The 27,567-nt window shown below is 37.2% G+C and overlaps 1 protein-coding gene across 1 annotated transcript; it reads right to left on the bottom strand.

The window, feature by feature from the left end:
• Positions 1–10,684: 10,684 nt before the first annotated feature.
• Positions 10,685–23,594, bottom strand: LOC139324435 (vomeronasal type-2 receptor 26-like). Its single transcript, XM_070954148.1, has 6 exons — positions 23,506–23,594; positions 21,673–21,964; positions 17,811–18,671; positions 16,865–17,092; positions 12,263–12,389; positions 10,685–11,580 (listed from the first exon to the last, which is right to left on the bottom strand). The coding sequence occupies exons 1-6, from the start codon at positions 23,592–23,594 to the stop codon at positions 10,685–10,687; spliced, it is 2,493 nt and encodes an 830-aa protein (XP_070810249.1).
• Positions 23,595–27,567: the final 3,973 nt, after the last annotated feature.

Below are 27,567 nucleotides of genomic sequence, written 5' to 3'. Positions count from 1 at the left end.
GGTGCTATATAGCACTTTGAACTTGATTTCTAAATAGGTGCTTCAGCAAGCATGGAGCACAGATGTAGGGTCTGTCTGTTTCCCCTAATGTAAGAGCTACCTCTATACTTAGGATAAGGAAGCTGCGTGAAGGTCAAAGAAAAAGACTTATATACAATATTGACCTTCAAGCATGTTCAAAACAGATTTTTCACTTATTTCCTCTATCTGATCTTTATGGAGAGGTTCATCAGCATAGCCTTATATTAATTTGAGAATATAACATTTCTCTATTCTCTCTCTCCCCCCTCCCCCTCCCCCCCTCTCTCTCTCTCATGCACACACACACACACACATACACAAACACACTCACACACACACCTCCCCCTCCCAAAAAAACAACAGTGGGAAAATAGAACAGCTAAAGATAGGAAACTAGAAGTGTGTCTGACAATTACAGCTAGATGATAATAAGATTATTAATGTAAAGCAATTCATCTGTTTCCTTGTGAAAATTCTATACAATGAATGAATCATAACAGCCAGCCTTCATCTAGTAAAAACATGTACTTTTATGTTTTTCCTAAGAGCATTTTATCCTTTATCAAAAAAATCATGTTTTTAACACTCTGAAATATTTTTCCAGACTTTTTCCATTATTATGCCAGTGTTTTATTACATTCCATACACTTACATTACCTCTCATGTAATTTACACATCACTCATATGATTGAGTACATCTGTAGAAATGGAAAACATTTTTGAGGCATTTACATGATTTCCTGAATGGTAGTGTGTACAATCAAGTTTTGTGTGTGGTGTTTAGTTGAAAATAAAGTATATGTAATGTCACTGTTGCAATATTTTCAGGATCAGACTCAATAAAATTAGTGAGAGTTAAAGGTTTAAATATACTTCCTTTTATTTACAATAGGCATTCTATATTCACTGAATATTCACAGATAGAAGCAAGGAAAAGGGTGTAGGTGGCTCCTTATATATACAATGGGTGGAGCTATAAGTGGGAGTGGTGAATTATGAATACATTAAGAAGTGAAGAATAAGTTAACCCCTGATACCCCATTCATATACTATTTACACATTAGAGAAAAAGGCATTTACATCTGACAAATCCCCCTCTAAATGCCGATTCGTTATACAACACCAATTACATTCAGATTCAGGACAATACAAGACATACAATTTAGATGTTAAATATTTGTGTTGCTTAGAAGGTAAAGGCTTTGTCAATATGTCAGCTAATTGTTCTGAAGTATCACAATGCACTGCTTTAATAAATCCATCCTGAGATAATTGCCTCACATGTTTAAATTTTATATCTATATGCCTGGACCTTTGTCCAATGGCATCAGATCTAGATATTTCAATGGCTGCTTTATTGTCTTCATGCATAACAAAAGGCAAAGCAGGTTTTTTCCAAACATCTGAAATTAAATCATTAAACCATACAAGGTTATTTGCAGCTTTGGATAAACAAACATATTCCGCTTCTGTCGTTGAAGTGGCTACTAGTTCTTGTTTACCAGTATACCAGTAAACTGGACAGTCATTTAAGAGAAAAATATAACCAGATGTACTTTTTCTGCATGATGTGTCTCCAGCCCAGTCCGCATCTGCATAACATGCAAGCTTTGGTTCTTTATTATCACTAGGTTCTAATACTAAGCAAAAATCTAGTGTACTTTTCAGATATCTTAAAATTCTTTTAACAGCTTCCCAGTGATACATTGTTGGTTTGCTGACGTGTCTGGATAATAAATTGAGTGGTAAGGCGATATCTGGTCTAGTCCAATTAGATATATAAAGAAGTGAACCTATGATTGATCTATAAAACGTGTTATCCTTGAATTCAGGGGAAGATTCATCAGTATTTCTAAGAAAATCAGTTTGCATAGGAGTATCACAGGGTTTGGCATTGTTTAAATTGCATTTATTTAAAAGTTCTATAATCTTATCTCTCTGAGTAAGTTTGAATCCCCTTCTAGTCTTATTAATTTGAACACCAAGATATTTGTTCACTTTACCTAGAGATTTCAACGAGAAATGTTCATTTAACTTATTTACAAAAGTTTCTCTTCTCTCTTTGTGTTTTCCTATATATAAAATGTCATCTACATAAATCAACACAAATTCAATGTAATCATCACCCTTTTTGACAAAGAAACAGTTATCAGCAGTGGTAGCGTTGAAATCCATGGTCTTAAGTACTTTTACTAAACAATCATACCATCTTTTACCAGATTGTTTTAATCCGTATAAACTCTTGTTCAACAGCCAAATTTCATTTTTGTTGGTGTATTGACTGTGAGGTGCTCTTACGTATATTTCCTTATCTAGTTTTGCGTGTAGATACGCAGTCTGTATGTCATATTGAAATACATCAAGATTGAGTGCTGATGCTACCACTAGAGCTGTTTTGACACTCTCTGTTCTTACAGTGGGGGAATACGTGTCAGTATAGTCCTCCGGATATTTCTGTGCATAACCTTGTGCAACTAATCTAGCTTTATATAGAGTATTGCCTCCTTCTAAGTTCTTAATTTTATATATCCACCTGGTACCAATAATTGTTTTATCTTTAGGTGCAATTGCAGGTGTAAATACATTTAATCCTTGTAAACTTTCCATCTCCTTTTTCATAGCTAATTCCCATTTTTCTTTTTCTTCACGAGGGAGTTTTAACACTTCCTCATAAGTATTAGGTGTTATTGGCTCACCATCCATATGCATTATGTAATCTCTGTATTTATTTGGCATTTGATTTCTGTTGTTTCTAATGATTCTTTCAGGTTTGCTATTGTTATCATGCAAATATCTTGCTTCTTTTTTTGTTAGTGTGTCTGTCTTTATTTTGTGTTGGCTATTTGTCCAAGTTTTGGTTTTGCTTTTATATTTGTTGATATTCTGTTTTTCTATGGTCCCTTTCTCATGAGATTTTGTATCTTTACATTTATTTGGAAATATTTCATTAAGATGTAATTTAGACCAGTTGGCCTGTTCATGGAACACAGCTGTTCTGGAAACTATAAATTTGTTATTATTATCAATGAATCTGTACCCTTTGGTGCCAGTTTCATATCCCATAAATCTGAGTCTTCTGGATACGTTTTCTCCCTTTCTTCTCAACTGCTTAGGTATGTGTACGTCTGCAGTGACTCCAAATATGTGCACGTGTGCTAATTTTGGTTTCCTATTATACATTACTTCATATGGTGTCTTATTTACAATACTGGACCAGGTTCTATTTTGTGTGTAATTTGAATAATGTAAGGCTTCTGACCAAAATTGTTTGCTTAAGCCAGCATCCTCCAATGTGCATCTAATCATGGTTTGTAATGTGGAATTCTTTCTCTCTGCAATCCCGTTCTGAAACGCAGAAAATGGACTAGACGTGTAATGTAGCATTCCTCTATCCTTTAACCATTGGGAGAATTCTTTAGACATGAATTCACATCCCCTATCTGTCATAATTTGTTTTATTCTGATATTGTGTTGTGTTTCTATGCGTTTGTAAAATTCCTTAAATTTTTGAAAGGTTTCATCTTTGTGTTTTAATGTATAAACAAACCCATAACGGCTATAATCGTCTACTATTGTCAGGAAGTAACGTTTTCTATAGGTGATTGATGGAGTTAATGGGCCAACTAAGTCCATGTGTACTAAGTCAAAAATTTTGTTAGTTGATCTAGTAGATTTTCTTGGCCTGGGACTAGTTTTTAGTTTTGTAGATTTACATACTGAGCATTCCAAATAGTTTTCACAATTTTTTATTTTGACACCTTCTGCGTGTTCAGTCATTTTTTGTACTACAGGAAAACTGGCATGTCCTAACTTCCTATGTAAGATGTGAGCACACTCATCATGAATTGGTTTACCTATTTTTGGTTTTTTTTCATTGTGTGCATCTGCGTGATCATGAGATATTTTACATTCATCATTGTCACTGTTACTAATATTTTCATCATCTGCTTCAATACAATCTTCCATATTTGAATCAATGTTATGCAACCATTTTTCCTTCGTTATCAGATAAGGTAGGCCTCCTTTAATCATCACAGTGCCTATATTTATTTTATTCTTCTCCAAAGTCGCTTTTCCCTTTGAGAAAACTATATTAATGTCAGAATCTCTACTTAGTTTTATGGCACTTAGTATGTTATGAGGTATTTCAGGTATTAACAATACCCCCTCTATTTTTCCTAGACCAGGCAAGGTTACATTTCCTCTGCCTAATACTTGAAACTTTTCTTGGTTAGCTACCTTTATTACAAATTTATCTTCTGTAAATGAAGACAATATATTTTTGTTATTAGTGGTGTGATTAGTTGCTCCAGAATCAATAAGCCAATTATTGTTCTCATTTTGCTGTATTTTAGTGTTGTCTTGTTTATTTAATCCATTCAGTGAACCAGATTTTCTATCCTTTGAATTATTTCTGCCCCCTCTATTCTCTTTGTAATTTGGTGGGCTTCTATATCTATGTCTATCTATGGAAGACTGTCTATAATTGTATTTGTTCCTATATTCTGACCTATGTCTTTCCTTTGAAATTTTGGGACAATCTCTTCTATTGTGTTCCCTGGATCCACAATTGTGACATTTGAATGTTTCATTATATTTTTCTTGGAAAGCTACTTTCCTATAAGGTTTGTGTTCTGTGTGATTGCTAGAACGATTTCTTCTTGAATTGTCTTCTGCTATCAATTTATTGGATAGACTTTCTATGGATAAATATCCTAGATTGATAGTGTCTAAATGTGACATAAAACTGTCCCATGATGAATCAAGTGAGTTGATAATAACACTTTTCATTGTTTGGTCTGAAATCACCTCCCCCCTCAAATGCAGCTCAGCTCTTATTTTGTTTAAAGATATTAAATGCTCACTTATGGAAACCCCTGGTTTCACTCTAGATGAAAAGAAATCCTTAGACATTCTTGTGGTGGTAGCCACACTATCGCTGTGAAACAAATTAAACATGCATTGAATAATTTCTGAAACAGTCAGATTAGGTTTGATGCTATGATACATTGCAGGAGACACACTAGATATTATTAAGAAAAATGCTCTATGGTGTAAACAATCTATTTTTAAAGTCCAAGGTCTTTTTGGGGGACTAGTGATAAAAAATAGTAAATTTTCCTTCATAAAGACAACCTGGAGCTGTTGATACCATTCTTGCAAATTAATGCCATCAACCCTTAGTTTTGGGAAGTCACTGGGTAAATTTCCGACATTATTTTGTCCATTACTTACGACCTGAGGTAGTCCGTGGTCTCGCAAGTGTAGAAAATTGCAAAACGGCATGGGGATGCTCGCAACGAGTCTGCGTGGTTCTCTCGCCAGTTCATGTCTTCCCGGACCGTCTGCGTAGTTTCGCGCATGCGCGTTGTCCATTTCTTCTTTGGAGTCGTCGTGGAAGGTTCTCTCCATTGCGGCTCGCTCGCTCTGCTCTGCTTCAGACGAGTCGGTCTCTGGTTCGACCTTGGGAGTTCTGACGACGGCGGCTGCTCTTCTTTTTCTTTTGGGGGCATTGGCACTTGCTTCGGTCTGTGGTGTAGGGCGGAATCGACAAGGCTCTCTGGGTTCGGGCGTCGTCGCTTTCGAAGTCAGGATGGGAGCGGGCAGGTCTTGAGGTATCGGCTTGCTCGCTCGCTTCTTCGGTGGCTCTTTGGTAATTTTTAGTTTTGGCCCAAATGCAGCAAAAAGTGTTTTCATTGCTGATTTTATTTGGGATTTTGTTGAGTCATCTTCACTTTCTGATTCTGATTCTTCTGAGGAATTCGAATCTTCTTTTTCATTTTCGTTGTCTGATAACGTTTTTCGCGCCAGAAATTTTGAATTGAGCATTTTGATTGGCTCTGCTTCGCTCACCTTGGAGGCCTGTTGAAACCAAGATGGCTGCCATTCAAAATTTCGCGCGGGATCACTGTTTTTCTTCTTCGTAATGACTTTCTCTGCAGTCATATCACTCACTATTTTTGGGTCTTTAGACTTCTCATTAGTGATGTTTTTCTCTCTCGCTGCTCCGCTGTTCTTCAGCATTTCTTGGAGGTTCGCGATGAGGCTTTCATCATTCTTCTGGCTTTTTAATAGTTTTAATATCTCTGACCTGAGTTTGTTATTCTCTATTTCGATTTCCTCCTGGTCATCATTTTCGTCTATTATTTCTTCGTCTTCAGTGGTGTATTCTTCGGATTCTCTCGAAATTGCGTTTGTGGATTCGTTGATTATTTCTTGTTCTGTTTCCATTTCTTTGCTGTAGGCCCTGGTGTTGGGCCTATCTTTCTTAGACATTTTTAAGTTTTTATTGAGTCAATTAACCATCCTCTGCTACCAGCTTGTTGCAATATTTTCAGGATCAGACTCAATAAAATTAGTGAGAGTTAAAGGTTTAAATATACTTCCTTTTATTTACAATAGGCATTCTATATTCACTGAATATTCACAGATAGAAGCAAGGAAAAGGGTGTAGGTGGCTCCTTATATATACAATGGGTGGAGCTATAAGTGGGAGTGGTGAATTATGAATACATTAAGAAGTGAAGAATAAGTTAACCCCTGATACCCCATTCATATACTATTTACACATTAGAGAAAAAGGCATTTACATCTGACAGTCACATTCTGTGAGAAATGAAATATGTTTATAATGAATGAAAGAGCCATAACAGTCAGCCTTCATCAACTAAAAAAATGTACTTTTATGTTTTTCCAAAGAGCATTTTCTCCTTTATCAAAAATCATGTTTTTAACACTCTGAAATATTTTTGCAGACTATTTGAAATAAAGTATTTCATTAGATTTCATACCGTTATATTAGAACATTGTACAGTTTCTGAGCGTATTTACATGGTTAATTTAGGCATTTACATGAATAACTTACATGTGTAGTGTTCAGTTGCAATATTTAAAAATTATATGTAATGTCACATTCTTTGAGAACTGAAATATGTTTTGGAATATATCTCTTATTGCAGATTTTTCCTACAGAACTATCAACATATTCTGGCATTGGCTTTAGCTGTAAAAGAGGTCAATGAAAACAACCACATTTTACCCAATGTGACTCTGGGTATGCACCTCTCTAATAGTTATTTCATGACAAGATGGACATACTTGGCTTCAATGGAGCTTCTCTCAACACGGGGCAGATTCATCCCCAATTATAAGTGTGATTCTAAGGATAGGGCAATATCTGTTATTGCAGGATCTAACTCTCACATCTATCCCTACGTGGCAAACGTGTTGAATGTCTACAAGATGCCTCAGGTAAGATTTGCCCTTGAATTAAATGTAATGGACTGTGAGAAGAGCCTTGAGAGACAAAGTCTAGACAATGATTTGATCAAAAGCATCTGAGCCCTAACCAGAAAAGAAATTTTGGAAGCAACTTAGAATGGACTCTTCCTTGTTCTTTCGAATGTAAAGGGAGAGGAGAATTCTTTTAGACTTGCAAAATCAGAAAACCAAAATCATGAATACTAAACATATTTTTATTGTAAGTTTCCGTTACAGAAGCCCACAAGTTTGAAATCAATGCTCCCCATCCTTTTACATTTTACATCCTTTTACATTGTAAACAAGTTATTTTTACAAATGCAAGAAAACAATTACATAATTATTTTATGTTAAATTTTGTAATTTGGAAATAAAGTGGCCATTCAAACAGAAATGGGAAAAAAAATGTGGTGGCTAGATGAGATATTTTAGATACTGTCCTTGATACAGTCTGAATCCCAACCAATTAATAGACTATGATTCCTTGACTGACTTATAAATACACTTTATAGAAGTATCGATACATTTTTGTGAATACATTTTCTTACCATGTTTTAATAATCACATTCATTCATGATTAAGAAATTCAAGGTGTTATTATTTGGGAATTACTTATTTTGCTCTTTAAATTGCAGAATGGCTTTCCTTCCTCCCTCCTGAAATCAGCCTAGCTAATGGCTTAATTAGAGATGAGCAATTCCATTCATTAAGTCCAGTTGCTTTTCAAAAAGCAACTGGACTTTGCTTTACCTTTCGCTTCTCATTCAAGAAGCTTCCTCACTTGATCAGAACCAAAGTTGGTTTGGCTGCAACTGCCAACAAAGCCAACACAGTCCTAGGCTGCATCAACAGAGGCATAGAATCACATTAAGTCTTAGTATCACTTTATAAGGCCTTAGTTAGACCACACTTGGAATATTGCATCCAGTTTTGGTCACCATGATATAAAAAAAGATGTTGAGGCTCTGGAAAGAGTGCAAAGAAGAGCAATTAAGATAATTATGGGACTGGAGGCTAAAACATATGAAGAACAGCTGCAGGAATTGGATATGTCTAGTCTAGTGAAAAGAAGGACTAGGGGTGACATGGTAGCAGTGTCCCAATATTTGAGGAGTTGCCACAAAGAAGAGGGAGTCAACTTATGTTCCAAAGTACCAGAAGGCAAAACAGAAACAATGGACGGAAACTAATCATGGAGAGAAGCAACCTAGAACTAAGGAGAAATTTCCTGACTGAGAACAATCGACCAGTGGAACAGTTTGTCTTCAAGGGTTGTGAGTGTTCCATCACTAGAAGCTTTTAAGAAGAAATTGGACATCCATTTTTCCTAAATGGTTTAGGGTATCCTCTTTGAGCAGGGGGTTGGAATAGAAGACCTCCAAGTCCCTTCCAACTCTGATGATGGTGGTGGTGATGATGATGATGATGATGATCAGGACTGAAGAAGCTTCTTTGATGAGAAGCAAATATATGCTTCCTCAAAGAAAAGCAAAATCCACAGGATCCAATCTGGGTCAATCACCGGGACCAGAGGTTTTGTCTTCCAAGCTTTTGGACTCACGTTAGAGCCCATCTTTGGGGAACTTCTCTCTAGCAGATTGTGTGCTGTTCTATGTGTGGTATTTATAGTGCTTGTTGTAAGTAGTTTTTAAGATGTTGATTGGGTTTGTTAATGGCTGGCTTTTACGTCATTTTCTGTCATTTGTTTGTATTGCCCAGCCTTCACCTTCAAAGTACTTAATAGGTAAATCAGCACGCCTGTTGAAGTCCAGTTGCCTTTTGAAAGTCCAGTTGCCTTTTGAAAAAACACATTTGAGGCAACCGTGACCTGATTGAGAATCTCCATAGACATTCACTCTGCCCTTCTAGTAACTGGTGTATAGCAACATATATCCATATTTGAATGTATATTCATATGCATCCACATTAGGATACAGGAAGTATGAGATGGGAACTAAGCAAAGCTGGAGGATGGGTAGGGTGCACATTGAACACAAAACAGTGTTCTTATGCTGTTCATTTGACATAAGATCTCATCTGCATCTCACCATGATTTCATTGCTTTATTTTAAATTTATTTATTTATTTACTGTTTTCTATGAAAAGAAAGGCTAATGAAATTTTGGGATGGATTTCCTTCCTTAATCCCAACCAAACCATTTTAGCCCTTAATATTTCTGGTCCATTTTCAGTATAACATTTCCTGAATTAATGCATTTCTGAGGACTCTGGCTTTGTATTTATCCTACAATAATGAAAATTCTGCACACCAGTTCTTTCTGAATATTTATTTATTTATTATTTATTAATTTTATTTCTATACCGGCCTTCTCCCAAAGGACTCAGGGCGGTGTACAGCCTAATTAAAAACACAAAGACAGACAAAATTTAAAATTAATTAAAATTATTAAATAATAGGCCCAATTTATAAAACCCCAAATTTAAAATCCCATTTAAAACCAATTAAAATCTTTATATTGATAGCCCAGCCTGGTGGAACAACATGGTTTTGAGGGCACAGCGAAATACATGGAGATCAGAGATTTTACGAATTTCTGGGGGCAGTTCATTCCAAAGGGCAGGGGCTCCCACAGAGAAGGCCCTTCCCCTGGGTGTCACCAGCCAACATAATTTGGCCGATGGCACCCTGAGGAGACCCTCTCTGTGGGAGTGAACTGGCCGGTGGGAGGCTACTGGTGGCAGAAGCTTCTGCTGCATGGGTATTGTATACATTTATCATGTTTTATATTACTGTATATAAAGAAGTTTCTTTTATACATGAATCCTGCTTAATTATTTACTTGTGTGCTGGTTGGATTGCTGCAAACTCTAACATTGTTCTCAAGGAAACGAGAATTAATGTTGCTTGATAGAATTTTATAATCCTTTTCTGATTATAGACTTCTGCATATAAATGTTCCTCTGTCAACCCTGGAGCCAGCTGGGGAAACATGTAACAAAAGTAACATTCTTCCTCCTGGAAACCAAGGACACTCTTACCAGCTCCTGGCAGGATGTGGATGGGAGTCATTCGGGTCTGGGACTGTGACCTAATTGGGGCATGTGATGGTTGTGTGTAGAGGGGAGATGAGCTTTGGATTTTGAACTGGATGGGGAAAACCTGGGGAGCTTCAGAGTTGGGTTTTCACAGGCTGTGCCAATATGACATGCCTAATAAATCTATACTTTGAGGAACCTTCTGGCCTTGGAGTTTTGATTTCATCTGGGCTGTTACTTCTGACATCCTCTTCACTATGTGTAAGAGATCTTTAATAGAAATTTGTGTTGAGATTATATGCTTAGATTTATGGCGCTGAGTCAACAATTCTGTCATAAAATGAGTCCCACATTTACTGTTGGAATTAGGGGAACACTAATTCCACACCAATAAGCAAACTCTGAATCATTTCTTTATTAACTGTCCCTTCGTATTCAAATCAGGTCTAAAAATAATAATATAGCATTTGGGGAAAAAGATGCAGCCCAGTAATCCAGCTGCCGAAGCCAAAATAGAGAAGATCTCCACGGCCACCATATATTTTCCCTTTGTACTCAAATAGGTTGGGACAAATGATACCCAGACACTACAAAAGACCAACATGCTGAAGGTGATAAATTTGGCTTCATTAAAGCTGTCAGGCAACCGCCTGGCTAGAAAGGCCACTGTGAAGCTGATAGAAGCCAAGAACCCCATAAAGCCAAGGACAAGGTAAAACATGATAGCTGAACCTTCATTACATTCCAAGACAATTTCTTCAGTCATGGAGTACATGTCTAAATCTGGGAATGGGGGAGAAATTGCCAACCATACTATACAAATGGTGAATTGTGCTATGGAGCAAGATAGGATAATACCTTTGGCCAACCTGTTCCCCACCCATTTCCTCATTTTGGAGCCTGGCTTAGTGGCCATGAAAGCAATAACAACAATGGTTGTTTTCCCCAAAATGCAAGAAAGGGCTATGGAGAAGATGATACCAAAAGCAGTTTGTTGCAAGAGACATTTCATTTGGTCTGGTTTCCCAATGAAGAGTAAGCTGCAAAGGAAGGAAAGAAGGAGAGCAATGAGAAGAATGTAGGTGAGATTCCTATTGTTGGCTTTGACTATGGGTGTGTCCTGCTCTTTAATGAAGATTCCCAACACCAAAGCTGTCAAGAAAGAAAAGAAGAGACTAACAGTGGCCAAAGTGATTCCCAGTGGCTCATTGTAAGACAGGAAGGTTGTAGTTTTTAGAATACATAGATTTTGAGCCTTGTTTGCATAGTGTTCTTCGGAACATTGAAAGCAATCAACTGCATCTGGAAAAAGAAAATGTCATGGTCAATTTCTAGAAATACCAATGTACTGGGATTGAGAGTTCATGTAGGAGCTAAGTAATGGCATTAATTAAATGATAATCTCTTATTGTATATTTAGTGCCATGCTTTAAATATGCCAGAATGTGTAATACTTACACATTGTTTTGTGATTACAATTCTACCCTGTTCTTCTTTTATATATATTGTCCCTCCTCTCCCTCTCTGTCTCCCTTTCCCCCCCTCCTATTTTTCTTGGGAAAATCCCTCATCCTACAAAAGAACTAAATTTTCATTGGGCTTATCTTTTAATTACTTAGTTCTGCATTAATCAGAAGCCATTATCTATAACAATCTAGAACAACTCAAACCAAACATTTATTTTTGGATTCTCTAAATATCTGTTCATTTTTAAATTTATGAAGGAATATCATTCATTCTGTCATGGCAATAAAAGTCCTCTTTGGACAGGGGTGTCAAAATTGTATCATCACGGAATCGTCACGTGACATATCACAACTTTTTTCCTCTTCGCTAAACCAGATGTGGGTATGACCAGCGTGTACCGCATCCAGCACATGGGCCACGAGTTTGGACACCCCTGCCTTAAGAGGTTTAAATATTAGCATTTTGAATCACAGTTACTGTAAGGAGTCTGAATAGTTCTCCGCAAAGCAGCTCTTACTCATCTGGTTTGAAATTTTCCCTTTTGCACATGGAATGCAGTCATAACAGCAAAATGGCTTCCCTTCTATTCTCCTCTTCCTGGTCCCTGAATAGCAATTGTCATTGCATACAGAAAGAGGTTGAACCTATCAAGAAGTGAAAGCAGGATTTATTAAAAATCACAAGTTTTCAATCAGAAAATTCTATGTCAGGGTGTATTTTACATCTAAATACAGGTAATACCCAGATATTTAGCAAATTTTCACAAGAACGAATGTATCCAGAAAGGGTACTTGTTAGAAATTCAAAACTGCGACCAAAAAGAGGGCTCTGTACCCATGTGACTTGGATTCAGTCACTGCTGCAGTGACAGCCATTTTTTACTCTGTAACTTCCCTTTGCCATTCGGGGTTATGACATGCAATTTTCTGAAGCTGGCAGGGTTGTGTTTTCTCCTGGTCCCATGGCCAAACAAGATTTGGTGATTTTGAAGGTAGTGCCGAGTTTGTTTTTGTTTCTTTCTGTGCTGCGTGGAGGATTTTCGGCTGCCTGGAGGATCGTTTTTTGCTGGCTTGAGGACTGGAGAATTGCTTCTGTAAGTATTTTAAAATGTTCTTTTTTGTTACTCTATAACAGGGCTGTCAAACTCCCAGCCCATGAGTCGGATGCATCACGTGCTGACCCTGCCCCCACCTGGTTTAGTGAAGGAGAAAAAGTCCTGATACGTCATGTGACACACCGGGAATGCCACGAGTTCTAAGTTCTAAGCCCTTTGGAAACTGCTCTGCTTCTTTTTAAGTACTGTACTTCGGAAACTATTGTATTTGTAAATACAGTACTTTTCAAAAATAAAATTTGTTTGCATTTGCGTTGAAATTGCTTGTAGAAATGCTAGCCAGCATCTGCACCAAGCATTCTACAGTGTTGTGTTTCCTTGCTTTTATTTTGAAGATTAGTGTATATTACTGTAGATAATTTGTAGAAATACTACATTTTTTGGAAACCTGACATTGCTCAATTTCCTATTTTCAAATTGCAAAGAACTGCAGAGATACAAACCTGCAGAATGAGCTAAAGGTAGCAAAAGAGAATTACAATGAAAAAGAGAGGAAGAAAAAATTTAAAAAGTATGCTGTTTTGCAGTACTTCTGTAAGATATGCATTCTATTTGTGGTAGATAATTTAATTTTAGGGACACGGTGGCTCAGCGGCTAAGACAATGAGATTGTCGATCGAAAGGTTGGCAGTTCAATGGTTCAAATCCCTAATGCCGCATAATGGGTCAAGCTTCTGTTATTTGTCTCAGCTTCTGCCAACCTAGCAGTTTAAAAGCACATAAAAACTGCAAGTAGAAAAATAGTATCCACATTTGGTGGGAAGGTAACAGCGTTCCATGTGCCTTTAGTGTTTAGTCATGCCAGCCACATGATCACAGAGACATCTTCAGACTGCGCTGGCTCTTTGGCTTTGAAACAGAGATGAGGACCTCCCCCTAGAGTCGGGAACGACTAGCACATATGTATGAGGGGAACCTTTACTCTTACCTTTAATTTAATCTTGGTGGCTGTTGTTGATCTAGGATGTTTATTTTATTTTAAATCATATATATATTATTAACATGTTATTAATGTTAATTAATATTAACTTAACAAGATTAAGTTAACAATGGCAGTGGTCAATTAACGAATTTAATTTTTAAAATTTGTTAAATTGAGTTTGGTCCATTTGATGATTTTTTTTGACATATGACCCTAATATGGTCATATGGGCAGGCTCCATTAGGGTCATACCTCAAGGAATATCTGTAAAAAATGTAGTGTAGAGGTCCAAAAATGTGTTGTTTTAGAGCATTTATAACAAATAAATGAATGTGCTGAAGGAAATGAGAGTTAGAATCAAAACTGAAGGTAGGAACACTAAGAATTGGAGATGTGAAGATATCTGGCTAGGTGAATGTAAATATCCAGAAGAGCTTGTTTCTCAAACAAAAATTAGTTGGAAAGTTTTAGTTTTTGTTTTTAATTTTTATTTGATTTATATACTGCCCTACTCCCGAAGGACTCAGGGCAGTGAACAGGCACAGGATAAAACACATAGAATACAGAAATTTAAGAGCAGAAGTAAAATCGAATTAAATCAATTTAGCCCAAGACAAATTTAAAACCCCAGCTTAAGAACAAATTAAAATGTACATTAAAATGTACATTAAAAAGAGAATGGGAGAGGTTAGGCCAGACCAGCCTGATGAAATAAAAAAGGTCTTGAGAGTGCAGCGGAAGGTGCGTAGATCCAGGATCCTTCGTATCTCCGGGGGGAGCTCATTCCATATAGTAGGTGCCCCCACAGAGAAGGCTCTCCCCCTGGGGGCCACCAGCCGACATTGTTTGGCCAACAGCACCCAGAGGAGTCCCTCTCTGTGAGAGCGTACCGGCTGGTGAAAGGCCGTTTGCGGCAGCAGGCGGTCCCGTAAATAACCAGGCCCTAAGCCATGGAGTGCTCTAAAGGTGGTAACCAAAACCTTGAAGTGCACCCGGAAGACCACCGGGAGCCGGTGCAGCTCACACAAGAGAGGTGTTACATGGGAGCGCCACGTCGCTCCCATAACCACCCGCGCGGCCGCACTCTGTGCCAGTTGGAGCTTCTGGGTGCTCCTCAAGGGGAGCCCAATGTAGAGAGCATTGCAGTAGTGCAGGCGGGAAGTGACGAGGGTATGAGTGACCGTGTTTAAGGAGTCCCGATCCAGAAAGGGACGCAACTGGCGAATCAGGTAGACCTGATGGAAAATCCTCCTGGTCACGGCGTCAAGTGCTCTTCTAAAGACAGCCGTGAATCCAGGAGGACACCCAAGTTGCAAGCCCTCTCCATGGGGGACAGCAGTTCTCCCCCAATAGTCAGAGTCTCGATGGCGTTTCGATGGCAAAAGAGAGATTAATATCTTTTTCTCCTGAGTTTCAATGCATTTCTCTACTTTGGCTATAACAATGGTGAGGCAATCTCTGTGGACCATGGTTGACATGATCCCTGACTTTTCTTTTTTTCCTTCTCATCCATGCCAGGAATATTAACATCAACTGCTTTCCTTTGGGTGACTATGGCTTTCAAGGACTTTTGGATAAAGATGCAAATTAGGAGCCACAGTTTTATCATTATTCCTGCCATTTGTGGTATAAACCAGAATTTGGCAGAGTCCCCACCCACCCACCCAACTACCCATCCATCCATCCATCCATCCATCCATCCATCCACCCATCCATCATATTTATCTCTGTATTCACCATTTCATTATTCCTTTGCTGAATTCCTTTTTTAAAGGCTCGAGTCACCACTCCACTTCTGAACCCCACCCACACCATAATAAAAGAGCTAATCTGACAGACCAGAATCCCAGTATATAAGATACTGAGGAAAGCAGAGTTTGAGGATGGCATATGAGGATACTTGTCAGAGTGAACCAGCAAATGTGGAGAATTTTTTTTGCTTCTAAAAGAGGGAAAGGAAATGTGACTAGAAATAGCATTCCCAGTTCCTTAGCCACAGGGTGAGGATAAACTTATTATTTCCTGTCTACTCAAAATGGTAGATGGCTCATTCTTTTGCTGGTCCTAGGAGGAAGATTGGTTCAGAAAGCAAAAAACAAAATGAAAAATCTGGATTAAAAATGAAGAGATAAAAGAGTAGATCTACCTCCATGCTTGCTTGAATATACAACAGACAGCAAGAAAGGGGGAAAAAAAAGGTAGAAATGCAGAATACATATAGAAGAAATTAACCCTAGGAAAGAAACGAAATATAACTTTAAAAAGAAGATCAGTGGGTGGCAGTAGAAGAGATAAAAGAGTGTGTTGGAGAGCTACAGCAGGCAGTTGTACGTGAAAGAGTTGAGACCAAAACTGTTGATGGATTGAGCAAAGCACTCAGAAACTACTACAACCATAACTGAGAAGGGAGAAGCAGAAGTCTACATGCCTTCCAAAGAGGCAGACCAGCTTTAGCCAACCACAGCATATAATAACCACTAACTAGAATATGTCCTCAATCAAATGACTTTTTTACTTCTTTTTTCACAACTTTTTTCAATGACATTAACATCAAGGGTTTCAGAAAAGATATTGTCCCTTTAAAATGAAACGTAACTTCAAATTGCATAGATTCTAGAAAGGCAGCTTGAATAATATTCAGAAACATGGTTGGCAAAATAAAACATGGATTTTCCAAACATATCCTCTTGTGATGCAAATCTCCCAGCATGCACTTTAAACTTTAAGGCATTAAACTTTTCACACCATCCGTGTTGAAATGTTGTGAATTACATCATATGTAGCTTTAATGACTTTAACTTGTGTGTGTCTTTTGTGTGTGTACGTGTATCTTAACTAGGCAATTTTGAAATACAAAAAAAGACTCTAGGTATTGAATTAAGTTCTGCGAAAACCATAAAAATTTGACAAGGAGATACCAGAAAAATATTTTAAGCCTGACTTAAAATTTCAGTCTTTGTATTTCAAGCTCCCTGTTGTCTCTGGTCTGACAACTTTAAGGGTAACATCCATTCAAATCAATAATTCTGTGAACAAGAAGGGATGGGAAAGAACACACAGTATGAAATCAGAACAGGAAATACCTGTTTAAACATGGTAGGCCAGGTGATGTCTTGTACAGAAATAGTGAATAGCTTATCTGGAGAAGTTGTTGGGTCGATCTTTCCAACTTTGACTTTAACAAAGGTCTTGTTTGGGAAGGTGACCCAGTTGATAATGTCAAATCCAGTCTCTAGATCCCCATTTTCATTAAAGGAAATTTTCTGTCCTGCCGTGTTATTAAATGAGATGGTTCTCAAATAGCGATGGAGCTAAACAGAAGCAGAGGTAGTCAATTAATAATTGAAGTGAAGTGAAAAAGAAAAAGAAAATTAGGGAGAGGGGAAGGAAGGGGAATGGAATGGTAAGGAAAGGAAAGGTAGATGATTGATAGATAAATGATAGTTAGTTAGTTAGTTAAATGATAGATAGATAGATAGATAGATAGATAGATAGATAGATAGATAGATAGAAAAAGAAAGGAAGAAAAAAGAAAGAAAGAGAAATTAAGGAAGAAAGGAAGGAAGGAAGGAAGGAAGGAAGGAAGGAAGGAAGGAAGGTAGGAAGAAAGAAAGAAAGAAAGAAAGAAAGAAAGAAAGAAAGAAAGAAAGAAAGAAAGAAAGAAAGAAAGAAAGAAAGAATAATTGGTATTAATTTATGTGTCATCCCTTTAACATGATTGGGAACTTTCATAGAATTAATGTTCCTCTAACCTTCATCCTTTGCACCTCTATCAACCAGACAGATACTGCAGCATCTAAACCTTTCCCTCCATAAGGTAAATCATAAACCTTTCCCTCCATATTATTATAAATTGTTATCTATTCCCAATTGCAAAACTTTTTAAATCTTGGAAGGATGAGGAAAATTGAGTCATACAAGACTTAAAAATCATTAGTTTGATGTTTTTATTGGCCATATCCACAGTGGTGGAGCTCATTGCATTAGAAAGAAGGGCAATAGGAAATGTTTAATTTATCCTTTTGTTACCTGCCATGTTTTTTGAGTCGACAATGTTTCTCTCCCAACTTCTGGCCTTGCTCTGTGTTTGGACTTGGAGGAAAGCATGGCTTGTAAACCATGTGCTACACCATAGACTGCATTATAGATGCTGTAACTCTGCCCAGTCATGGTGGTGTCAAACACAGACTTGGGTAGATTCTCCAACTTCTCTTCTCCAGTGCACAGCATTCCAGCATCTTCATCTAAATTATCTTTAGAAAACGAGCATTCAAAAGCCTTTTCCCAGAACACTCTCATTAAATGGTCTTCCACTTCAGAAGTTGGGTTTCTCATCTGAAGGAATTTGTCGAATCCAGAAATCTCCTTCGAAGAAATTGCAAAAGTTATAACACCATGGAAAATGTCCATACCCCTATATTTTTGAAAGGGAAGGGATGTAAACTCCATCTGGGCTGGCATTATCCAAACTTTATCTTTTCTCTCAATGGGCATCTCTTCCAATTCTGTATAATAGGGCAACATTCTAAAAATGGCTGTGACTTGGTTTTCACAATAGAGGATAATGACATTGGTAGTGCTCTTCATAATAATCATGTACATTTTACCAAAGTCATTAAATGCTCCTGCAATATCATTAGAAAATGTTTCCTTGCCCATCTCTTCCATGAAGTCAAAGCAGATACCTTTCTGAGAATACAAAATAATAGCATCTTGTATGAATCTCTTTTCACTCTCCTCAGGTTGGAGAATCAGACCAATCCATGTCCACCTTAAATGCAGCAATAAGTGGAGAATACCCATAATCTGTTGGTCACCATTTGGGAAAAAACGATGAAAGAAAACAGTTTGTATCTTGTCATCTATCATTAGAGAAGATCCATATATCAGCTGTATATAGAAAAAAGGGAACATGATTTTCCAAAATGAAATATTCATTGTTTTTGAAAAATATCTGCTCTTAATTTATGATCTTCCATAATAACCAAGATCTACTGTATTTTTCACACCATAAGACGTACTTCCCTCCCCCCCAAAAAAGTGGGTGGAAATGTCTGTGCATCTTATGGAGTGAATATGGTAAATTGCAGCTGGGCCGCGATGGCGGGGTCCTTTTACGGTGCTGAACCCCGCCTCCTCTGTCTCTTTTCCTCAGTGCAGGAGTCAGTAGGCAGAGCTGGCACATGAGAGGACACCTATCTGTGGTCCTCTCAGGCTTCGTCTCCTGCCGTCCCTACACTACTGCTCCATATTCAATGCTCCATATTCACAGTGAGATGGTGCTCCATGTTCATATTTTGTTTTCATCTTTTCCTTCTTGAAACCTAGGTGCGTCTTATGAAGCAAAAAATATGGTAATCATATTCAGAAAGAACTGGTGTGCAGAATTTTCATTATCGTAGGATAAATACAAAGGCAGAGACCTCAGAAATGCATTAATTCAGGCAATGTTATACTGAAAATGGACCAGAAATATTAAGGGCTAAAATGGTTTGGTTGGGATTAAGGAAGGAAATCCATCCCAAAATTTCCTTAGCCTTTCTTTTCATAGAAAACAGTAAATAAATAAATAAATAAATTAAAAATAAAGCAATGAAGTCATGGTGAGATATAGATGAGATCTTATGTCAATTGAACAGCATAAGAACACTGTTTTGTGTTCATTGTGCACCCTACCCATCCTCTAGCTTTGCTTAGTTCCCATCTCATACTTCCTGTATCCTAATGTGGATGCATATGAGTATACATTCAAATATGGATATATGTTGCTATATACCAGTTACTAGAAGGGCAGAGTGAATGTCTATGGAGATTCTCAATCAGGTCATGGTTGTCTCAAATGTGTTTTTTCAAAAGGCAACTGGACTTTCAAAAGGCAACTGGACTTCAACAGGAGTGGTGATTTACCACCAGCCTATTAAGTACTTAGAAGGTGAGGGCTGGGCAACACAAACAAATGACAGCAAATGACGTAAAAGCCAGCCATCAACAAACCCAATCAACATCTTAAAAATTTCTTACAACAAGCACTATAAATACCACACATAGAACAGCACACAATCTGCTAGAGAGAAGTTCCCCAAAGATGGGCTCTAACATGAGTCCAAAAGCTTGGAAGACAAAACCTCTGGCCCCAGTGATTGACCCAGATTGGATCCTGTGGATTTTGCTTTTCTTTGAGGAAGCATATATTTGCTTCTCATCAAAGAAGCTTCTTCAGTCCTGATCAACATCATCACCATCACCATCATCAGAGTAGGAAGGGACCTTGGAGGTCTTCTATTCCAACCCCCTGCTCAAAGAGGAGACCCTAAACCATTTAGGAAAAATGATGTCCAATTTCTTCTTAAAAGCCTCCAGTGATGGAAGACTCACAACCCCTGAAGACCAACTGTTCCACTGGTCGATTGTTCTCAGTCAGGAAATTTCTCCTTAGTTCTAGGTTGCTTCTCTCCATGATTAGTTTCCGTCCATTGTTTCTGTTTTGCCTTCGGGTGCTTTGGAATATAAGTTGACTCCCTCTTCTGCTACCATGTCACCCCTAGTCCTTCTTTTCACTAGACTAGACATATCCAATTCCTGCAATTGTTTTTCATATGTTTTAGCCTCCAGTCCCATAATCATCTTAATTGCTCTTTTTTACACTCTTTCCAGAGCCTCAACATCTTTTTTTATATCATGGTGACCAAAACTGGATGCAATATTCCAAGTGTGGTCTAACTAAGGCCTTATAAAGTGATACTAAGACTTCATGTGAACTTGATTCTATGCCTCTGTTGATGCAGCTTAGGACTGTGTTGGCTTTTTTAGCAGTTGCAGCCAAACCAACTTTGGTTCTGATCAAGTGAGGAAGCTTCTTGAATGAGAAGTGAAAGTAAAGCAAAGTCCAGTTGCTTTTTGAAAAAAGCACCTCTGAAGCACATAGAATGAATTTCCTCTTTTCACTTCAGTTATTTCACATTTGGGTCATGTATCTGCCGCTAACTTTCCATTTTATTTTATAGCAATCCCAAGAGAATGCATACTATAAATCAAAGAATTTCCCTCCCCTCTTTCAAACAGGCTTTTGAAAATGTGGAGTAGCAACCTTTTTGTGACCTGAAATTCCCAAATAATAACAACTTGAATTTTTTAATCATGAATGCATGTGATTATTAAAATATGGTAAGAAAATATATTCACAAAAATCTATCAATACTTATATAAAGTGTATTTATAAGTCAGTCAAGGAATTATAATCTATTAATTGGTTTGGATTCAGACTGTATCAAGGACAGTATCTAAAATATCTCATCTAGCCACCACATTTTTTTTTCATTTCTGTTTGGATGGCCACTTTATTTCCAAATTACAAAATTTAACAAAAAATAATTATGTAATTGTTTTCTTGAATTTGTAAATGTAACTTTCAAAATGTAAAAGGATGGGGAGCATTGATTTCAAACTTGTGGGCTTCTGTTACTGAAACTTACAATAAAAGTATGTTTAGTGTTTGTGATTTTGGTTTTCTGATTTTGCAAGTCTAAAAGAATTCTCCTCTCCCTTTATATTCGAAAGAACAAGAAAGAGTCCATTCTGAGTTTCTTCCCCAAATTTCTTTTCTGGTTAGGGCTCAGATGCTTTTGATCAGATCATTGTCTAGTATGTGGCTCTTCCTCCTGTCTCTCAAGGCTCTTCTCACAGTCCATTACATTTCATTCAAGGGCAAATCTTACCTGGGGCATATTCGAAAGAACAAGAAAGAGTCCATTCTGAGTTTCTTCCCCAAATTTCTTTTCTGGTTAGGGCTCAGATGCTTTTGATCAGATCATTGTCTAGTATGTGGCTCTTCCTCCTGTCTCTCAAGGCTCTTCTCACAGCCCATTACATTTCATTCAAGGGCAAATCTTACCTGGGGCATCTTGTAGACATTCAAAACATTTGCCATGTGCTGATAGATGTGAGAGTTAGTTCCTGCAATAACAGATATTGCCCTATCCTTGGCATCACACTTATAATTGGGGATGAATCTGCCCCGTGTTGAGAGAAGCTCCATTGAAGCCAAGTATGTCCATCTCGCCAAGAAATAATTATTAGAGAGGTGCATACCCAGAGTCACATTGGGTAAAATGTGGTTGTTTTCATTGACCTCTTTTACAGCTAAAGCCAATGCCAGAATATGTTGATAGTTCTGTAGGAAAAATCTGCAATAAGAGATATATTCCAAAACATATTTCAGTTCTCAAAGAATGTGACATTATATAAAATTTTTAAATATTGCAACTGAACACTACACATGTAAGTTATTCATGTAAATGCCTAAATTAACCATGTAAATACGCTCAGAAACTGTACAATGTTCTAATATAACGGTATGAAATCTAATGAAATACTTTATTTCAAATAGTCTGGAAAAATATTTCAGAGTATTAAAAACATGATTTTTGATAAAGGAGAAAATGCTCTTTGGAAAAACATAAAAGTACATTTTTTTAGTTGATGAAGCCTGACTGTTATGGCTCTTTCATTCATTATAAACATATTTCATTTCTCACAGAATGTGACATTACATATACTTTATTTTGAACTAAACACTACACACAAAACTTGATTGTACACACTACCATTCAGGAAATCATGTAAATGCCTCAAAAATGTTTTCCATTTCTACAGATGTACTCAATCATATGAGTGATGTATAAATTACATGAGAGGTAATGTAAGTATGGAATCTAATAAAACACTTGCATAATAATGGAAATAGTCTGCAGAAATATTTCAGAGTGTCCAACACATTATTTTAAAGGAAAGAGAAAATGCTCTTAGGAAAAACATAGAAGTACAATTTTTCACTAGATGAAGACTGGCTGTTATGATTCATTCATTGTATAGAATTTTCACAAGAAAACAGATGAATTGCTTTACATTAATAATCTTACTATCATCTAACTGTAATTGTCAGACATGCTTCTGGTTTTCTATCTTTAGCTGTTTTATTTTCCAACTGGTTGGTTTTTTGGGAGGTGTGTGTGTGTGTGTGTGTGTGAGAGAGAGAGAGAGAGAGAGAGAGAGAGAGAGAGAGAGAGAGAGAGAGAGAGAGAGAGAGAGAGAGAGAGAGAGAGAGAGAGAGAGAATGGAGAAATGTTATATTCTCAAATTGATATAAGGCTATGCTGATGAACCTCTCCATAAAGATCAGATAGAGCAACTAAGTGAAAAATCTGTTTTGAATCATGCTTGACGGTAAATGTTGTATATAAGAACCTTCATGCAGCTTCCTTATCCTAAGTATAGAGATAGCTCTTACATTAGGGCAGACAGACCCTACATCTGTGCTCCATGCTTCATGAGGCACCTCTTTAGATATCACGTTCAAGTGCTATATAACACCATCATTCCCTAATATTCACAGCAACCATTACATCATGAAATGTTGACATTCAATTGGCAACAAAGAGTGATTCGATAAAAAAGCATTGGTGATTAGTACAACAGTAAGTAAGTGAGAAAAGCTTCATATGGATTTTTAATCCCCAAAACACCAAATGTGTTCATTATTTATTTGGCAGGTAAGAAATATCAGTGGGGTAGCAATCTATATTTACAATGAAGGAACTAACCAGCAAGAAACAGAAGAAATAATTTATGTTGCAAATAATAATACTAATTAACTCAGTCCAAGCATCCTATTACAGAAGAATATCTGATTTGAGATATGCTACAGTTAAGAAGAGAAAGTCTTTACATGGGCTCATCAACCAATTCTTCAGAAGGATGCCTTCTGAAATGCACTGGATCAGATATCATGTAGAACTGAGACAGTATCCCAGCCATTATAAAATCGCCTGATAAAAAATACTTGTGCTTCATATGGGGAAGTTTCCCCATAGCACATGCATTAATCCGAGGAGTATGGCATGTCAACCCTGGCAGTAATCCTGCCATTACTGCAATGAAAAATATCATCTTCTTCGAGAATACCTGTGTCACCACATTTGAACTAGTTCTGTCTGTAGCAATGAAACACGACAAAATAATAACAATAATAACCCCTCTCACTAATTAGAATAGCTTCCATATATATCTTTTCTCAAAGAACAGATTGTCACATTTCTAGCTCTAAGGTCCCATAATTAATAACAATTTCCAATCTTGACCTGTTCTTTTGGATTGTCCCTTGGACATCCCCAGGGATTTGAGAAGAAGCTACAAAGCTAAGACTCTATAGGTAATTATAGGGGAAATCAATAGACGTTCAGCGAAGCTCCCCAGAGACTTTGAGTAGCAAAATAGAATGATGATATTCATGGACTTAAACAAAACAGTCATAACTGAAAACAGTATTGGAAGTAGAGAGAGAGAGAGAGACAGAAAAAAAAGCAATTCCAGTCAACAAATGCCAAACATGAAACATTTTGCTAGAACTACCCCACTTAAACTTTTTCCAAAGAACCAAAGAGAAGTCGAGCCATCATGTTATATGTCCCCTACCTCCTCTATTTCTTCTTTTGAGGGGCCTTTCAGCACCTGGGTGATTGTATTTGTAATCTAATTATATCATGACATTGACATTTCTTTTTAACTTCGTTAATGGGAGCAGGTCTTTAAGTGGCTTAGAGTCATTTGGGATGGAAACAGTGGGTGATTCGAAAGAAAGAAAGAAAGAAAAAGGAAGGAAGGAAGGAAGGAAGGAAGGAAGGAAGGAAGGAAGGAAGGAAGGAAGGAAGGAAGGAAGGAAGACCAGTGGAGACAAGTTTTTAATTGTGGAGACACTTTAATTTATAAAGAAAATAAATCAATTTCAGAACAGAAACATTTCTAAGATATGGGAGACCCATATTTTTCCACATTGTATTTGCTGCAAAAAAAAAAAAATTAGTTCTTTTTCTCATTTCAAGTCATTTTTTTAATCCATTTCCTTACATTCCTTGTAGACACATAATCAGTAGTGGGTTTCAATTTTGGTTGCTACCAGTTTGCTCGTGGGTGCGCGCACACTGACACTATCATTCAGAGCAGGGGTCGCCGACTGCGGCTTAATGTTGGGCCACAGCCCAACTAAGTTCGGAATTGGCACACAGAACCAGTGGCTGAGTGTGCAAGTGCACATGCATATGAAGCTACATTTGTGAAAGCGGCATGCATTTGTGCACAAAATCATCCTTTTCCCCCCCCTATCCTGCTGCCTCCACCAGTCCAACAAGCCATAAAGGTTGGAGATCTCTGATTTAGAGCACTCCTTCCAATTTAATTGTAGAATTCCATTCGTGCTACAAGTCTTTACTATTTTATCATATGCAGAAAAAAATATATGCAATCAAGATCTATTTAATAAAGATAGGAAGGTCAACAATGCTCATTTGAAATCCTTAAATTCTTTTTTGTTCCATTCTAGTACTCCATTCATGGGCAAATAAGTTGGAACATGTGAAAACACTGAAATAACAAAATAATTCTTGGGGTTTTCTTTTTTCTCTCCTCTCCTCTCCTCTCCGCTCCTCTCCTCTCCTCTCCTCTCCTCTCCTCTCCTCTCCTCTCCTCTCCTCTCCTCTCCTCACCTCTCTTCTTCTTTCTCTCCAGAACCTGTATCGAACCTGTATAGAGAGTATACAGCCTCTCTATACAGGTTCTATATAGAGCCTTTCACGTCATTAATTGAAGGAAGGGATAACCACAACTTTGTAAATTTTCAGTTTTGTGGAGATAAGGACATTGTGTCACTCTAGTATATAGCTGTCCCATAGCTAAGCTAATCTTGCTGATTCTGGAGTTAATTTCTTTATTCCAAAATTCATAGCTCAAGATAATGCTTCCCAAGTATTTGAAGCTCTTACATTTGTCATAAAATAAACTAAAGCATATTTGCTGAGGTCTAATTTGAGAGAGGGAAATAATGCTAAAGTGATAGAATATAAAATATTCTTTATTGACTAATTGTGATGGGACACACAATGAATTTGTCTCCGGTGCATAAGCTCTCAGTGAACATATAAATAACAAAGGAATATAATCATAAGATACCAGTAGGAGAAAGTAGTAGGAAAGATAAATTTACTGCCAGTTAGAACAATTAATTAGTGGAACAACTTGCCTCCAGAAGTTGTGAATGCTCCAACACTGGAAGTTTTTAAGAAGAGATTGGATAGCCATTTGTCTGAAGTGGTGTAGGGTTTCCTGTCTGAGCAGAGACTTGGACTAGAAGACCAGTAGGTCCCTTCCAACTCTGTTATTGTATTCTGTTCCATTCCGTTCCATTCCGTTCCGTTCCGTTCCATTCCATTCCATTCTATAGATGTGAGCCATCTTTTTTTAGCCAAAGTCTGTAGCATTTGTCTAAGGATCAGTTTATTTCCCCTGTAATTAGCCAAATATTCCTTAACTACTTTTCCAATTCTTCATAAGTTCCAAGGAACAGAAGAAAACAAGGATTTTAGAAATGTTAATAATATCAATTCCTCTGCTAGAATCAATCATCTGGCTATAATTACCTCATTCTTTAAAAGGAGATATAGATACTCTATAGGATATTTTAAAGAGAGATATTCCAGTAAGATTACTAATATTATTATTGTGCAGAACAAATTGGTTCCTATGTGGAAACCTATATTTTCTTGAACAGGATCTCCTTGTTCAAGGTCTTGATAATAATTTTACTGCCGCATATTGTACAGTAATTCTCAATTTATGGCCACAATTGGGCCCAACGTTTCTATTGCTAAACAAGGCAGTTGTTAGGTGACTTACACCTGATTTGATGATCATTTTGACATGGCTGTTAAGTGAAACACTGCAGTTGTTGAACGAATCACATAGTTGTTGAGAAAATCCTCCGTTGACTTGATTGTTGAAAGCTGGCTGGGAAGGAACAAATAGTGATCACAGGACTTCAGGGTGCTGCAACCCATATAAAAATATAGCATTTGGTTTGCTAAACACCCAAATTTTGATCATGTGACCATGGTGATGCTGAGCCAGTCATAGGAAATAACACCATAAATTTAAGTTAGTACATTCTGAGTTGGGTCAGGCTGACCCAAGCTAAATTAGAAGAAGGAAGGAAGATGCCCTGTTCCAAATAATTGTTTTAGTTAAGGACATATTGAAAGGGTATTTTTATGAGGGAAATGCCCCTCCAAGGGGAAATTCTAAATCGGGAAAAATGTTTCTGAGAAAGCCAAAATGTTATGTAACATCCGAAAAACAATGATAAGTGGGGGATATGTTTTAATTGTTTTGCTGATTGCTTGAAAATGTATTTAAACCATGGATTTGGAGCTGTAAGACATTTTCTCTCCATGGGAGAACCCTTTTGCAAAAGCTTATGATATATTTATGTCAGATGTAAATGCCTTATTCTATAATGTGTAAATAATATATGAACGGGGTATCAGGGGTTAACTTATTCTTCACTTCTTAATGTATTCATGATTCACCACTCCCACATCTAGCTCCACCCATTGTATATATAAGGAGCTGTTTGCCCCCATTTACTCGCTTCTACCTATGAATATTCAGTGAATATAGAATGCCTATTGTAAATAAAAGGAGATATATTTAAACCTTTAACTCTTACTAAATTTATTGAGTCTGATCCTGAAAATATTGCAACAAGCTGGTAGCAGAGGATGGTTAATTGACTCAATAAAAACTTAAAAATGTCTAAGAAAGATAGGCCCAACACCAGGGCATACAGCAAAGAAATGGAAACAGAACAAGAAATATTCAACGAATCCACAAACGCAATTTCGAGAGAATCCGAAGAATACACCACTGAAGACGAAGAAATTATAGATGAAAATGATGACCA

The sequence above is a fragment of the Pituophis catenifer genome, unplaced genomic scaffold, assembly GCF_029215685.1.
Source record: "Pituophis catenifer annectens isolate HBS135680 unplaced genomic scaffold, rPitCat1.0.hap2 SCAF_15, whole genome shotgun sequence".
Lineage (NCBI taxonomy): Eukaryota > Metazoa > Chordata > Lepidosauria > Squamata > Colubridae > Pituophis > Pituophis catenifer.
Note: the sequence above shows the minus strand (reverse complement) of the source record. Positions and strands in the feature narration are given on the sequence as shown.